This window comes from Sorex araneus, chromosome 3 (genome assembly GCF_027595985.1).
Source record: "Sorex araneus isolate mSorAra2 chromosome 3, mSorAra2.pri, whole genome shotgun sequence".
NCBI classification, from domain to species: Eukaryota; Metazoa; Chordata; class Mammalia; order Eulipotyphla; family Soricidae; genus Sorex; species Sorex araneus.
The window spans coordinates 218126971-218143061 of NC_073304.1; the positions used below are offsets into that span (position 1 = coordinate 218126971).

Below are 16091 nucleotides of genomic sequence, written 5' to 3' on the forward strand. Positions count from 1 at the left end.
TCTAAGGACTCTGAACTTGTATTGTAAGTTAGTGTCTTTTGCATAGTTTACCTTAAAGCAATGTCCTTTCTGTATGGACACAGGAAGACAGTTAATATTATGCTTTGTAACTTGGGAGTTGATTGACTCCAGTAATATTTACTCCTGGGCATCTGCTTTCTCTACTCAGTTGCCTTTAGTTCCTAGCACTCCAAAAGCAGGGTCCCGACGAGGGACAGAATGGACCCAGGGCAAGCTGTGAGCTATGTGGCATCGAAATGGGCCAGGCCAAAGCGCCACAATACACAACTATAAGTTGAGGGCATGATCATGAAGAAATGCTGTCATGATCCAAAAGTAGCAACGAGATTAAGATCCTGCTGGGGTTAGGAAGACTAACCTGACCTGAGGACTGTGTTCTGGAATATATAGTGAATGTCCCCAGGAAGAACCAAACTTTAAGTTTATATCTCTTACTGTGCTTATACAGAATGACATTGCTAGAAATATTTGAAGTAGATTTACTACAACTATTTAAGTGGATTACTAGTTGAGGAAAGAAGAAAGGGACACAGCCTCGTTGGGATCCCACCCTTGAGCAGATCTCCTAGTAATCTGAAGTAATCTCTTTAGATGAAATTTTGTTAATCTCCTTGAGGAGTGGTCTTAACCCTCTTTGTTGATTTGTTAATGTTCAACCCACCTTTGTGTTACCACTCTATGTGATTGCTATATAAACTAAGACTGTAGGAGAAGTAAGGGGAAGACACAGAAGCAGAGCACAAGGTGAAAGAGAAACAGGGAGTCATTGGAGCCAGAAGCAGGGGAAAGAAAGAGCACAAAGTGAGTCAGAAGTAAGAGTCAGAGTCACAAGTAAGAGCGAGAAGGGCTGAGAGACAGAAGCAGAAAGGGAATGGATATTGGAATAAAATTGCAATTGATACTGACCAGCAGGGCCCTCATTCGTTCCTTCGCCTACCTATCACCATTGATCTCCCCGGGGTGGGGGGAAAGGCATGAGACTACCTAACGCAGGCGGCAGAAGAGAGATAGAGAGTGAGTGCCACTGACCTTTTGTGAATACACACATTATGCAAAAAGTTTGGAGAAACAAGCTTTTGCTATCTTTGCTGTTTAAGATTCCCTGTCAAAATGACTTGCATATCAGGGAACTGCAACACTTTTATAAACTATAAGGTTATAGGATTTAAAAAATTAATAGCCACATGATAAATATCTATAGCAAATTAGTGATCCATATATATATGGATGGAGCTTATTTATTTATATATTTGATGGAGTTCAGACAGTAGGAAACAAATCATAGACAGTAAAATATATATATACACCTCTCAGAGAGCCCGGCAAGCTACTGAGAGTATCCTGCCCAGATGGGCAGAGCATGGCAAGCCACCCGTGGTGTATTCGATATGCCAAAAACAGTAACGATAGGTCTCATTCCCCTGATCCTGAAAGAGCCTCCAATCATTGGGAAAGACAAGTAAGGAGAGGCTGCTAAAATCTCAGGAATGGGAAGAATAGAGATGTTACTGGTGCCCACTCGAGTAAATTGATGAACAATGGGATGACAGTGATACAGTGATATCTGTTCTTATTAAAAATAATCAATTTTTAGACAAACCCCTGATTTCAGAGTACGGTGAAGAGAGTGGTGTTTTTGTAGTACTTATTTAAAAAATGACATACAGTATCATATATAGCTATAGCATAATGGTTCAGCAAATATTTATCGTAAAATAGTACCATAAGTTTAGTTGACATTCTTCAAGATAATATTTAAGAGATAAAGAAGTTATTTCATTAAAGAATTTAATTGCTTGGGGGCTGGAGTGATAGCACAGCGGGTAGGGCGTTTGCCTTGCACGCGGCCGACCCGGGTTCGAATCCCAGCATCCCATATGGTCCCCTGAGCACCGCCAGGGGTGATTCCTGAGTGCATGAGCCAGGAGTGACCCCTGTGCATCGCCGGGTGTGACCCAAAAAGCAAAAAAAAAAAAAAAAAAAAAAAAAAAAAAAAGAATTTAATTGCTTAAGAAGTTGCTAGAAGATGAAAAAAGGCAAGAGAGTCCTCCCAAAGGACTCTTGGGAGGAAGAGGGGAATACTGATGATGGGTATGGTGTTGGAATTATGTCCACGAGAAACCATTATTAATAGTATTGTAAACAAAAAAATTAAAAAGATAGGACCCAGGTGATTCAATACTTTCAGGAATGAATGTTTGGATTACCATTCAATTAGATTAAGAACCGACTAGTTGAGATCCTGGGTTACAGGTGGTGGGGAAAACTGGGTATAAGAGACAAAGTTTAGTAACAGCTACAATGATCTTATAACTACATACTTGCATTTATGTTAAATTAGCTATCATTGTATAAGAAAATACTTTTTTTTCTGCAATGAGGCAGATGACCATCTTGACTTATGAATAATACTCTAGGTTCTGTAGACTTAACCCGATACATAATATTTTTAAAGACAGTGTTTGGGAAAAGCAATCAGTGTGTATATATATGTGTATGTGTGTGTGTGTGTGTGTGTGTGTGTGTGTATGGTGTTCAAAGACTCCTTCTGTAGCAATCTTTCAGATTGAGGACTTTACACTGAGGCATGTTGAAATTTCTACAGTGAACCTTGGAGGATTGGACATGCTCACTAGTCCATATATGAAAAGACATGTGTAAAAAAATGGAGAGTCTGAACACTTGTAACACCAAGTCATAAAAACTTGGCTATAGGAAGTTCATTCATATTCAAATAGGGCTTCAGCCATCAGTTTGGGAGACAGAGGGTAGGCTTTCCTACCAAGCAAATGGTCTGGGGCTTAGGTCCTAGGGAAAACTGGAACTCAGGATGGATACCAAGGAAGGTTGCCTCTTGGTGGCCACTGAGAATTCCAGAGTCTGTCAGGAATTATAAGATAGTCTTAGGACCATAAGATAACACTGGATCTTTGTACCCCATATACTGGCTGAATACTAAGCATTACGAGTACATTGGGCTCTTATCAACAGAAGGATGTGATGGGGTTGACCCTGCAAATACCAGGTCTTTAGTGCTGATCACTGAGCAGGGTTGGCAAAGGCAAGAATATAGAAGGAATCCTTTGGTGAAAGTGGCATCACCCTCTCTGGATCCTGCTTCTCTTCATCTGACAGACCCCCAATGCTTCTGTTGGGGTGCTATGATTTTAATGGGCAATTAAGTTAGATAATTGATTAGCTATTGCAATTGAGTTAATACTGCTAATAGAAAGACTATAAGGACAGGTAAATGTGAGGAGTAATCCCTAAATATGAAATTGCTAATGAACTTGATTGGGGGGTCTTCTATGAGATACTTCAGAATTTCCAAGATTGATTTAATTTTGAAGTCAATGAACTGTGAGCTTCTCACAGGGTGTGTGTCTTTAGGAAAGAGTAAGACTGGGGAACTCAATGAGATTACTTGACACTGGTTCAATGTACTACAAGAGTAAATCACAGCGGCCATAATCCCATCTTAGAATCTGTGGATAACTCAGTCTTCACCATAAAACCATACCCATGCAGTAAGCAACCTCAAGGTTAAAAACAGGAGCTAATGCCAATAAGGACCATTCAGACAAAATCAAATTGTTTGCAGCAGTAAGAAAGTTTATTGAAATTCGTTAGTAAATGAGAACAGAAAGGCATTTTTTTTTTCTTTTTGCATCTGAAGAACACTTTCTGGTAAAGTAAAGAGAAGAACTACAGAAACCACAAAACACTGCTGAGACACTCATTTCCAGGGGTGACCATTTGCATAGACCATTCAGACTGCAGGTGTCACTGGAGCTTTCGCCAGCAAACTTGCAGGGTCGCTGTGCTCTCCATGCCTCAGTAGAAATGCTTCTTGGTTTCCGATTCAACAAAAGATGAAAGGACTCTACCATCAGGTGCCACCTCTTCAATAATCGTCTTGATTACCCTGGTTTTACTAGTATCTGTAAGTGAAGCACACACACAAGAACCAATTAGATACAGACGATGCAATCTGGGTGTGCCAGGGTGGTGGTGGTGAAGGGGCTTCCTAGTGAATCGGCCACATTTCTAAAAGAGAAATGCAAGGAGATCCAACTTAAAAAAATTTTTTAATTTTATTTTAATATGGCTCTTTTAGAAAAAGAGCAATGTTTCAGCGATAGCATTTTAAACCATGCCATTTGGTGTCGGGTATAGTTCGCTGTTTAAGAAGAAAAAAATAAGGCAAGTAGGGAAATTCTGATTTTTTAGTGCAAAAGGGCACTTAAAAAATTTGATAAAAAAGGAAAAAAAAGAACGGCTTTATAGCTGAAAATGCAACAAAACCATCACAGAAAGTTAAAGCGGATTCTGATTACCCCAGTTAGTTTCTGCTGACCTGGGTCCCTTATTTGAAGATTCGCCCAAGGAGCCGGAGCCGGAACCAGGGGACTTAGAGCCGCCACCGTAGCTGCCCCCTGCTCCACCGCTCTGGCCACCGCTGCCGCCGCCGGAGCTGCCGCCGTAGCTGCCGCCGGAACTACCGCCCTGGCCGCCGCCGGAGCTGCCGCCGTAGCTGCCGCCGGAACTTCCGCCGCCGCGGCCACCGCCGCGCCCGCCGCCGTAGGAGCCGCCGCCGGAACCCCTGGTTAGAATAACGGGTCACATTTGCTTAACTCTAACTGGGGCAAAGGGAGGCTCGCCTCCTAGATAATTTAGGCAGGAACATGGTTTTGGGTGGGGGGTAGGGAACCTCCAGCTCTGCCAGATTCGTATTTAAAAATCGATTCTTTAAAACCAGTGTTAGAATTCACACCCCTTTAGAGTGTCATTCTTGAGCCAAATTCAGATGGCAGAGAGACTTTCTTTGGATTTTGGCAAAGCCTTGCAATTTGGAGTGTTAAATTAAAGCACTGGAAGCAGGTAAGAAAAAAAAAAAGGCATTTACCCTCCCTCTCCATCTAACAGGCTGCGGTAGGTTTGAATTTCATTCTCCAGTCGGATCTTAATATCCAGGAGTTGTTGGTACTCCGAGTTCTGGCATTCGGTTTCAGCTCGGATCTGTTGCAGTTGTTCCTCCAGAGAGGTGATCTGGCCCTGGATCTGGGAGAGCTGCACGCAGTAGCGACCCTCGGTTTCTGCCAGGGAGGATTCCAGGGATTGTTTCTGCAAGGAAGGAGTAAGCCACAGGTTAACGACCTCCTCGCTTAGCTGAGAACAGCACAACTTATTTACTGATGTAATGAATTACATAAAGAGAAAAGCGAGTAGAAGCTGTGTTTGATGTTTAATGGCAAGCATTCAAATTCAGCATTGTTAGATCAATGCCACTAGTAACGCTTTTTATGCCAATTAGGAAAAAAAAGGCTGCTTTTTTTTTTTAACTCTTTCTTACCCCAGTTCTGCATGTTCTCTTATATTGCATTCCCTCACACAAGACCATGACACTTTGTTGATAAAGTTAAAGCCACTTCACAGGAGAATTATTCACATACCAGGGCGAGTTGGGACTGGAGTTCAATCTCCAGACCTTGCACGGTGCGTCTCAGTTCGGTAATCTCAGACTTGTGGCTGGACATTTGTTCAATGTTGCTGTCGATTTCTGTAGTCAGTTCCTTGCTCTAGGATATTAAAAATAAGGGAGAATATGAGAAAAATAGGAAAAATAGAAAAATAGCCCCATTTTTTTTCAGCTTCACGAGGAAGAAAGAGAAGTTACCTTTTCATTGAACCAGGCTTCTGCATCTTTCCGGTTCTGTTCCGCAAGTTGCTCATACTGGCTTCTCATGTTGTTCAGAAGTTGAGTGAGATCCACACCTGGGGCAGCATTCATCTCCACGTTCACGTCACCAGTGGACACATTTTGAAGGTCTTTCATCTCCTGTTTGAGGAACAGGAAAAATTATAATGACATCTCTGTAGCTATATTGGAGCTTTCTTGTGTGTGTGTGTGTGTGTGTGTGTGTGTGTGTGTGTGTGTGTGTGTATGGGGGGGGTTGCTGGGAAAACTGCAATGTTTGTCTCACCTCTTCATGGTTCTTCTTCAGGTAGGCCAGCTCCTCGGTTAGGCTCTCAATCTGCATCTCCAGGTCAGCCTTGGTCAGGGTCAGCTCGTCCAGCACCCGGCGCAGGCCATTGATGTCTGCATCCACACTCTGGCGCAGGGCCACCTCATTCTCGTACCTGAAACAGGCAGGATAGAAATGCTGTATATAACAGTGTTGCTCAGAGATGTTCCTGGGCAGAGACTTCTTAAAAAACAAATACAGAGTTATAGCATGGGAACAGTTGTCAGAGGCTAACTCACACAGGGATATTAGGGAATTTATACAAAGAAACCTGGCAGTTACTTTACAATGCAATTTCTTTTAGGATTGCCCCACAGGTAACACTGAAATGAATGATTTCTCTGACAACTCTAAAATAGTTTCTGTTGGAATGTCTTAAGGGAGATAGTGATAGTATTGTGGGCATCCAGAGCCATTGTTAAGAACGACTCATTTATGTCACAGTAACTGTGTGAAGGTACTATGTCATGTTCACTTAGCTTACTTCAGTCTGAAATCGTCAGCTGCCAGCCTGGCATTGTCAATCTGGAGCAGCACATTAGCGTTGTCAGTTGTTAGAGTGAGGATCTAGAAAGAGAGGCAAAGAAATTAGATACCTACATGGCATACATAGGTGAACTGAATTTTACAAAATTGTAGGAAACTTAAATCATGAAATATCAAAGCATACCCATCTCTTTGAGTCACTTGTTAAAGTTTCTACACTGTTTTCTAGTATCACCCCTTTCTGAAAACCAACCAGAATGAATTCATTGTGTTCCTATGTGTCACCATCTTTTACATATTATTTCCATGTATTTCAGCCAACTTTTGATTTATATCTGCATTTGGTTTAACTTATGATGTATATTCTGAATAAATAAATTCTAAGCTGTCACAAAACTAAGGTAGGCCAGTAATATCTCATTTCCATATTGAAAATTCAGGTTTCTTGGTATTAAGTTGTTTTTGTTATCAACCTGGTTTGATTGATAATCTTTTTAGTTTCTTTGTAATGATCTATTGTGTATTTTAACTATGAACTCATTAAAACCTAAACATTTCTCAAGAATCTACCATCCTATAAGATAGACAATGCCCATGTTGGCTTAAAGATTACAATGGCATACTATCACAAATTTTTAATTTTGATGACAATATATACTTTTTTGAAAGCAAGGATGAATCACGGACAAACACATAGAAACGTCTACATTGCACGTAAGGAGGAGATATCTCTGGATGAAATGAATAAGCAAGAGGTTGACAGCTGGGTTCTGAAAATGCCCCTTACCTGATTTTTAAGATCTTCAATGGTTTGGTAGTACTTGCTGTAGTCACGGGGCTCCCGCTGGCTCGAGTTGCCATGCTTTTCGTACCACTCCTTGATTTTGCCTTCTAGCTCATAGTTGGATTCTTCTAGAGCCCTGACTTTGTCCAAGTAGGAGGCCAGGCGGTCGTTCAGGTTCTGCATGGTGACTTTCTCATTTCCGGAGAGAAGGCCTCCATCTCCTCCAAATCCACCACCGCCGAAGCTGCCCCCTCCGAAGCTCCCTCCGCCGAAGCCGCTCCCTCCACCGAAGCCGCCCCCTCCGAAGCTGCCCCCTCCAAAGCTGCCCCCTCCGTAGCTGCCCCCTCCAAAGCCGCCCCCACCGCAGCTGCTTCCATAGCCTCCACCGAAGCTGCCTCCACCAAACCCGCCTCCCATGCCTCCTCCATAGCCACCAGATGAGCCACCCCCGAAGCAGCCCCCACTCGAGCTCCCACGGCTGAAAGAGCCCCCGCCTGAGCTATACCCTCCCCCGAGGGACCCTTTGCTGCTGGAGATCCTGAGAGCTGATCCCCCTCCTCCACCTCCTCCGCTGCGGGAGGAGGAGAATTGCCTGCTGGAGCTGTATCTGACAGACATGGTGCTGCTGATGAGATCAGGGAGTGAATGCCTGCTACCACGGACAGGGACCAGGGACAGCCTTTATATACGCAGAGGGTGTGTCTCACCGGTCCCACAGGCTGCTTACGTGCATGGTTTTCTTTCTGCCAATTTAGCATCTTTGGCTGATGATTGCATAAATTATCTTCAGTAATAACCAAACCCAGTATGGATGATCCTAAATTTGCCTGGAGAACAAAACAGGATTTTGCTATGTTGAAACTGAAGTTGGGTGTAGTTCATCGTGAGCGCAGGTTTCATTAAGCTTTGCCCACCTTTTTTGAAGAACACTGGGCAACTTTCAAAATCTATATATATATATATATGTATATATATATATATATATTGGCACCAACTTACATGATGTAGAATGGTTGTAAACTTTGGGAAAAAGAAGTTAGTTACAAACTAATAGCTAAAGTAAGATTTTTGAAATTCACATGTTAGCTGATTGGAATAGCAATTAAGCATAAAGTCTGACAGAAATATGGCATAATAGGTATCTCATGGAAAACTGAAAAAGGGAAACATTATGAAAAACTTAATTGATATTCAAGAGTTGCCTCATATAAAAAATAAAGTAATAAAGGAACAAGTTTGTTTTTCTGGCCATACCTGGCAATGCTCAGGGCTTACTCCTGGGTCTGTGCTCAGGGATCACTCACGGTGGGCTCGGGAGACCATGTATGGTGCCAGGGATTAAACCCAGGTTAACTCTGAGCAAGGCAAGTGCCCTACCTGCTGTACTAGCACTCCAGCTAAAAAAACCCACAAGTTTGTGACTGTGTGCAATTTTAAGGAGTACTTTATTTGGAAAATGAGAGTACATTAATATTTTGAAATAAGCAGTGACCCAGAGGGTATAGCTAAAATTTTTAGGTTTAATGGTAAGTTTCTTTTTAATATTAAAAAGTCTGAAATCTAGGGATCTTGGAGGGACTAAAGGGATGAGGCACTTGCCTTGCATTTGATGGAACCAAGTTCAATCCGTGGCACTGCAGATGGTCTACAACACATACATACCAGGAATGATTCCTGAGCATAGAGCTGGGACTGAGAGTAAAGCACTGTCAGGCATAGTCCCAAAAGTTAAAAAATAGCTGAAATATATTGAAGTTATTCTGGATTTTTTAAAGTTTAAATTTAGTAAAGGCTATGTGAACACCATATGCGGAAATTTGTCGCACATAGCATGAAAAACTAGCTTCCAGCTAAAAAATAATTTGATTGAAAGGGGAAATTTTAGGTACGATTTAATTGTGAGTAAAATTTTTCTTGGAAGACTATAAACCTAGGTCAGAGAATAATAATTGCTCCAAAAAGTACGAACAAGATTGCCAACATGTTTTCAAGCTAGATTTAGTCTTCAAGAAAACTATTTCTTGGATGTACTATGTTAGAATTTCATATAAAAGTTCATCTAGTGAAGCAATTAATTGTGACTTTAGCACATCATATAAAATTTATATACCTGCTATAGGTTATACATTTGCTATTATTTAAAAATGTATTACATATTTATATGAACATATATAGTTTATAGTTGTATAGTACTGGTTGTTATGCTGTGATTTTATAATCTCTGAAAGAAGCTGAGATAGTGGTGATAGTTAATATCTCTAGTTTATAGAAAAGGAAGTTGAAGGTGATAAAGATTATGATTTTGCTTAAAGTTACATAATAGGTGGCTAAACTGAGAACAGTTGAAACTTGATCTCTGCACACTTGGATTTTGATTCTTTATACTTTATCAGTGTGATTTCTATTCTGCCATGTTCTCTGACTATGGTGGATTTCATCTGATAGTACTAAGTACTTTTATTTCTTACCACAAAACTTTTCTTTGTCGTCAAAGCAACAATGCAGCAGGAAAGGCACTTGTCTTGCATGTAGCCACCCCGGGTTCAATCCCCAGCCTCTCATACGGTACCCTGAGCACCACTGGAAGTGGTTTCTGAGTATGAAACCAGGAGCAGTAACCCCTGAGCATTGCTGGGTATGGCCTCCAAACCAAAATCTAAAACAAAACCCCTTTTCGATCCATAAAAATGAAACAAAAATACTTAGAAAGATGAAAATGTTGAAAGGGTATGTGATTTGGCACCCATTCTCCCATCACTGATTATCTTTCAAGTTTATGACTGCACATTCCGGTTTGTCAAACTGGAGAAATAGCTTCTGCAGGGAAAGGGAATGTGTTTGGAAGCAGCAGTGAAGAGCTGGTTGTGAGAGCGAGGTTACTACCCAACACAGTGCCGCTCCTCCAACTTGTTAGTACATGCAAGTGGGGCAGCAGATGGGAGAGAAAAATGAAACCCAACCATGGGAATTGATCCTTGATGAAGATAACAACACAGTAAAGGAAAGCTATGATAAACCAAGGTAGACAAAAAGATTCCAGTAAGTTCAGAGAGGATGGTAAAGCCTTGATATTAATGAAAACAAGTTGGAAAGAAAGCACGTCAGAATGGGATCAGTTTTACCTGAAATCATCACAAATTTTGAATCTTGATCTGAAAATTTTTGCTTAGTATTAGCTTTTATTCCCTCCATCTCCACCCACTCTGAGGTGGGAAAATATAAAATCTCAGCCTAGTTGTGTTACTTAACAAATAGTTTGAAGAGACCTGATTAATCAAATTAAATAAAATAATATGTGAGATAAAACTTTGCATAAAATTACATTGGACAAATATAGAGAAGGTCTTCAAATGCTGATTCCCTTATAAACCAACTCCAACTTCAATATTATAATAAAATATTACTTAATAATTTGTATTATTCTAAAAATTAATTTGTTGGGTTTGAGCTGACATTTGTTAAAATGTGTCTTTGGCATAAGTGAAATTAAGAGTGTCATGGCATAGTTCTACAACTAAAATGGATGAAAATTTGTGACTATCAGTTCTTTTTTGTGGCTCTCTACATTTGCCTGCAGTAATCAATGCTCTGTAACTGTAATTTTACTATTCTCATTTTAAAAATTGTGTCCCTATGGATGGTAGATGAAGTGTTTAAGACAATAAATGAGGTTTTGTTCCTGCCCTTAAGGATTGTACCAAGTCATTACAACTTAATTGAGACATAACATACATTATCAACTTAAGTGCTGTGGAAAAGGTAATTGAAGTTGGAAGGAAGTGGTGATCATCTACAATGTTCTAGATGGCTTATCTTCCTTTAATACTCTCCCAATATCTCTGATAGGTATTATTTTTCTAATTTCTAATTTTAGAGTTGAAAAAAATTAAACCTTAGGAAGCTTCTGAAATTTTCTCAGAGAAACACAACTAGTTTATATTAGAATTTGATTGTTGGGGCTGGAGCGATAGCACAGCAGGTAGGGCATTTGCCTTGCACGCGGCCCACCCGGGTTCGATCCCCAGCATCCCATATGGTCCCTGAGTACCTCCAGGAGTAATTCCTGAGTGCAGAGCCAGGAGTAACCCCTGTGCAGAGCCAGGTGTGACCCAAAAAGCAAAAAAAAAAATTTTGATTGTTAATTCAGAGATAATACTGTTTTAAAAACAATGTGTTCCCACTGTAATCCCGATGAGTAATGAATCTTACAAGGGTTGTTGTAATGGGGAAATGGAATAACCTACAGTCTAATGGATCAGTTGGAATTTAAGCTGAGCCTTATGGAAGGTGGGTAGAATTTTTTGGGGGGTGATTTTAGCTGGAACATATAACCCATATTATGAATTCATGTGACAGTTTTTATTATTTGCAATATTTCCTGGGAATATATCAAAGGTTAAGATATAATTTCCATCCCTTAAAGTGTTTTTGTTTACTTAGAGAGGCAAACAGACATAAACATAAACCAGAGATAATGGTATAGAGTATTCTAGGCTACATTTGATGTATGGAAAAATATTAAAGGGGTGCAGAGAGGAATCCTAACAGTATGGGGTTTGTATTGTATTGTTTGTATGTATATCTTTGATATCTGTAAGAACAGTAGTGAAAAAAAATGGAATAGTGAATTCAACTTGTTTGTTTTGTTTTGGGGCCACACTTGTGGTGCTCAGGGGTTACTCCTGGCTCTGCACTCAGGTTATTCCTGGAGGTGCTTTGGGGTATCATATGGGATGCTGGGATTGAACCCTGGTTGGCTGCATGCAAGGCAAATACCCTACTCACTGTGCTATCACTGTGACCCCCGAAATCAGCTTTTAAGGAGAAGGGTTTAAGAAACGAATTTGAAGCAATACCAGAATATTTATGTAAGGATTTTTTTGGGAGGGGTGAGTTTAGACGTCTAAGATTATAATTCAGGAAAATGATTAGAGCAGCAGATTTCAGGATTGTAATAATACCACAGTGAAGAAATTTAGAAATAAGAAGAATATCCAATCTTGAACTAACAGAGCATCCACTTTTGAGGGGCAGGGAAAAAGAATTCCAGAGTAGTATTGAGCTGGAGGGTAACTAGAATGGGGGAAAAATTGGGGGAGGAACCTGAGGCCCACTGAGAAGGAGACCAGGATAAAGTTAGATAGTCCCCAGAGACAGGCCAAGAAAAAAGATGATTGAAGAAAAACTGGTTTGGCAGGAAACATAAACTAGGAATGGGAAAATCTGTGACAGAAACTCAATATCAGAATGGATTTAGTCTGCTTATCATATTTTGTTTTCTTATAGTTCTGATTACTGCCAAGGTTTCATGGATACAACCCTTCCAGCCTGCCCTGCCTCTGTTCCCCCACTGCCTTGGATCTCCCCTGGGCAATCCCCGCCCCCCAGAGTGACCACTGAAACACGGTCAGCACAACTTCCTCTCGACTGCAACTCGGGGAACTTTTCCTTGCAGCACTCAGAGGGCACAGGAGCCTGTCACCGTGAACAGTCTTGTGGGAGCGTTAGGATTCCTTGCCCCTTTATTCAGGCTTTTATTTTCGGACTGTTTGAGATGCCGTGATTGCAGAGTTGTTCATATGGAATCATTACAGGTGAAGAGTGTTCAGCTCCAGCCCCGCCCCCATCCCCACTCCCTGTGACCCTGACCACCGCCAGCCTCCCCAGGGTCCCCCCACCCGCCTTGGTAGGCACATACCATTCGTTTCATATTACTTGGTCCAATAACACAGGAATGGCAAGTAGAATTTATCAGAAAATAAATCACGGAAAGTCAGTTTGTGATGATGAATTGTGTGTTTTTAAACTTTAGTAGAGAACATTGGGCTGGAACGATAGCACAGTGGGTAGGGCGTTTGCCTTGCATGTGGCCGACCGGGATTTAATTACTCCGTCCCTCTCCAAGAGCCTGGCAAGTTACCCGTGGCGTATTCGATATGCCAAAAATAGTAACAACAAGTCTCACAATGGAGACGTTACTGGTGTCTGCTCCAGCAAATTGATGAGCAACTGGAGGACAGTGCTACAGTGCAGTACTATAGTTCTGATTATCAACTTATTTAATTGTTTCTGGATTTTTAATCATGGTTAGGAGATATCACTGTATCACTGTTATCCCATTGCTCATCGATTTGCTCGAGCGGGCACCAGTAATGTCTCCATTGTGAGACTTGTTGTTACTGTTTTTGGCATATTGAATACATCACGGGTAGCTTGCCAGGCTCTGCCATGCAAGTGGAATACTCTCGGAAGCTTGCCCGGCTCTCCGAGAGGGGTGGAGGAATCGAACCTGGGTCAGCCGTGTTAGGAGGTATTCAGATGTTATTATCATGGTGTTAATTTGGCTGGGACATTTGAAGCATGCCACTGATTCAGCTGTGCCACCACTTGACTTATCTCACTGTTGGGATTTGGATCTTTCCAATTCCTTATTTTGCTTCAAGTAGAATTCTCCTTTGAAGTTTCTTATTGAAAATTCAACCTGCAAATTTCTTTCCCTGGATGAATGATTGAGATACAATGAGCACTTTAGGTAGTAGTAGAAAGAGGACTCGTGTAGTGGAGATTGTGTCTTAGCATGACAAGATTCATGGGGGAAAACAAGTTTAGAATTATTATTGTCTATCATGCCAGGGTTGAGAATTGCTTGACTGTTTTTGGTTGTGTGCAAATTGCTGAATGTGCCTTCCTGATTGCTTAGCAACAGCATTAACCCCATTAAGTGCAAGATTGCACAACTGATGAATTTGGTGACTCCTTCCCAGATAGCTGAGTAGTTAGGACAACCAAGATAGTGATAAGGCCAGATAGTACCATTATTACTATGATCTATTTTTCAAACCCTTTCTCATTGGTTAACCCATAGGAAGGACAGCATAATATGAATGAGTGAAAGGCTACAGTTAGAAGCTAAAATGTGGCGGCGAGGAGAAAATTGATAAGTATTGACAACTGTGAAAAATGATGCCATATTTTCCTCTGAGTGGTACTTGATTGTGTTTTCATCTCTTACTTTCATCTAGTCACTAGTTTGGCTACATTTTCTTTTGTGATGCTTGACATCTTGTGTCTTTTAGTACTGTTGCAACTGCCCTAGCACAGGCTTTTACTATTTCCCTTAGAGATGACATCACCAGCTTGTGCAGTAGTTTTCTTGGCTGAGCGTTAGTTATGCTACTTAAGGTCTATTCTGTTCAAGGATGCAATATTAGCATTCTTGAAAAAGTACAATCATCACTTCATTAATATTCACAAGCACCTTCAGTTTCTTTCTCTTGTGGATGGATTAAGCCTTTTCAATAACCTTGCCCTATTCTGTCTGTTCAACCCTATATTTCCTGTTGGTGAGTAAATATGGTATGGTGGAAAGAGGGCTGCATTCTCCTCATAAAGTATTCATATGACCTTAGGCAAAACACTGAATCTTTTGGTGACATTTACTACCCTATAAATATAGGTTGTAGCAAATATGAAAGTATGTGTAAAAGAATGCTTCATGGGCCAATGAAAGATTATGTTAGATTTTCCTTTAAAAATTCTTGGGTAGTGGGGTCAGGGATGTGTCTCAGCAATAGAGCACATGTCTTGCATGTGTGAGTTTCTGGATTTAATTCCTGATACTGCTTGGTTGGGAGAGCTTCTGGGAGTGACTTAGGGACCGAGTAGGGAATAACCTCAGAGCACAGCTGGGTGTGGCCCAAAACACCTCCTCAAATTCTGTAGTTTTAAGCAAGACTTTCTTTTCTTTTTAATTCTGGCCAACACACTATGTTTTAAGCTTTTTGGGGTTGTTTTGGTTTGGAGCCACATCTATTGCTCAGGGATTACTTCTAACTTTGTGCCCTGGGATCACTTCTGGCAGGCTTGGGGGACAAAATGGGGTGCTGGGAATTGAAATCTGGTTGCCTGCATGCAAGGCAAGTGCCCTACCCACTGAGCTCTCTCTCTGGCCCCTTCTTTGGATCTTTCTTCCTCAATCCAAGTTCTGGATTAAGTGCCATTTTTGGTAGGCTTTTCCTAATCTTGAAGGGGTGACTTTATTTCATTTCCTATGTGTACAGTTTATTATTGTGCTTAAACATGATGTCGTTATTATTGTTGTGGTGGTTATTTTGGCCACTTCCAGCCGAGCTTGGGGTCCACCAGGCCTACACCCAACGGTGTTCAGGAACCATGTGGTGCTTGGTCAGACCTGGGACTACCTTCTGCAAGACCTGCAGCCCAGGCCTCTGAGCCATTTTCCCCCATGATACATAATTATATTTCATGATGAGATGAGACACTAAGACATTAGAGAAGGGAGCTATGCATGGTAGGTGCTTCTTGTTTTCTGAATGTTTTTGTGTCGCCTCAGTGTTTTTCCTAAGTATATTTTCTTTGCTTTTATTTTACTTTCTAAACTCTTCTCCTTTACATTTTGGTAATAGCGTACGTTCGAGATGTAAGTAAAGTCTAGTATAAGACAACAAATTCAACCCTTCCTTTAAAGAAAATTATAGATGTCAGAAGGTTGTGTGAGAATAGAAAGAAACCCAGTGTTCCACAGAGGAATTTTAAGATGTATTGCGACTATACATTTGCAGTATATCTTGAAATTATAAAAATGTATACCCTAGGATATATATTTATTTATTTTCCTGTTCATAGAAAATAAGAACACAAGAGATTTTACTTATGTTCAAGATTGGACAAACTTTGCTTATTATCCCTACATTTGTGATAAAAAAACACCCAAAAAAAATTTGGGAAAGAAAAATAATCAAGGAGACAAGACT

General features: G+C 40.8%; 1 protein-coding gene across 3 annotated transcripts; it reads right to left on the reverse strand.

Moving 5' to 3' along the window:
- Positions 1–3632: 3632 nt before the first annotated feature.
- Positions 3633–7935, reverse strand: KRT10 (keratin 10). Of its 3 annotated transcripts, none has more exons than XM_055132375.1 (8): positions 7321–7935; positions 6532–6614; positions 6006–6162; positions 5699–5860; positions 5475–5600; positions 4928–5145; positions 4391–4450; positions 3633–3964 (listed from the first exon to the last, which is right to left on the reverse strand). In XM_055132375.1, exons 1-8 carry the CDS (start codon positions 7933–7935, stop codon positions 3856–3858), a joined length of 1530 nt encoding a protein of 509 aa, XP_054988350.1. In that variant the 3' UTR covers positions 3633–3855. The 3 variants fall into 3 exon arrangements, with proteins under 3 accessions (XP_054988350.1, XP_054988349.1, XP_004609002.2); XM_055132374.1 differs by having other exon boundaries at positions 3633–3962; positions 4379–4624; XM_004608945.2 differs by having other exon boundaries at positions 3633–3962; positions 4359–4624.
- Positions 7936–16091: the final 8156 nt, after the last annotated feature.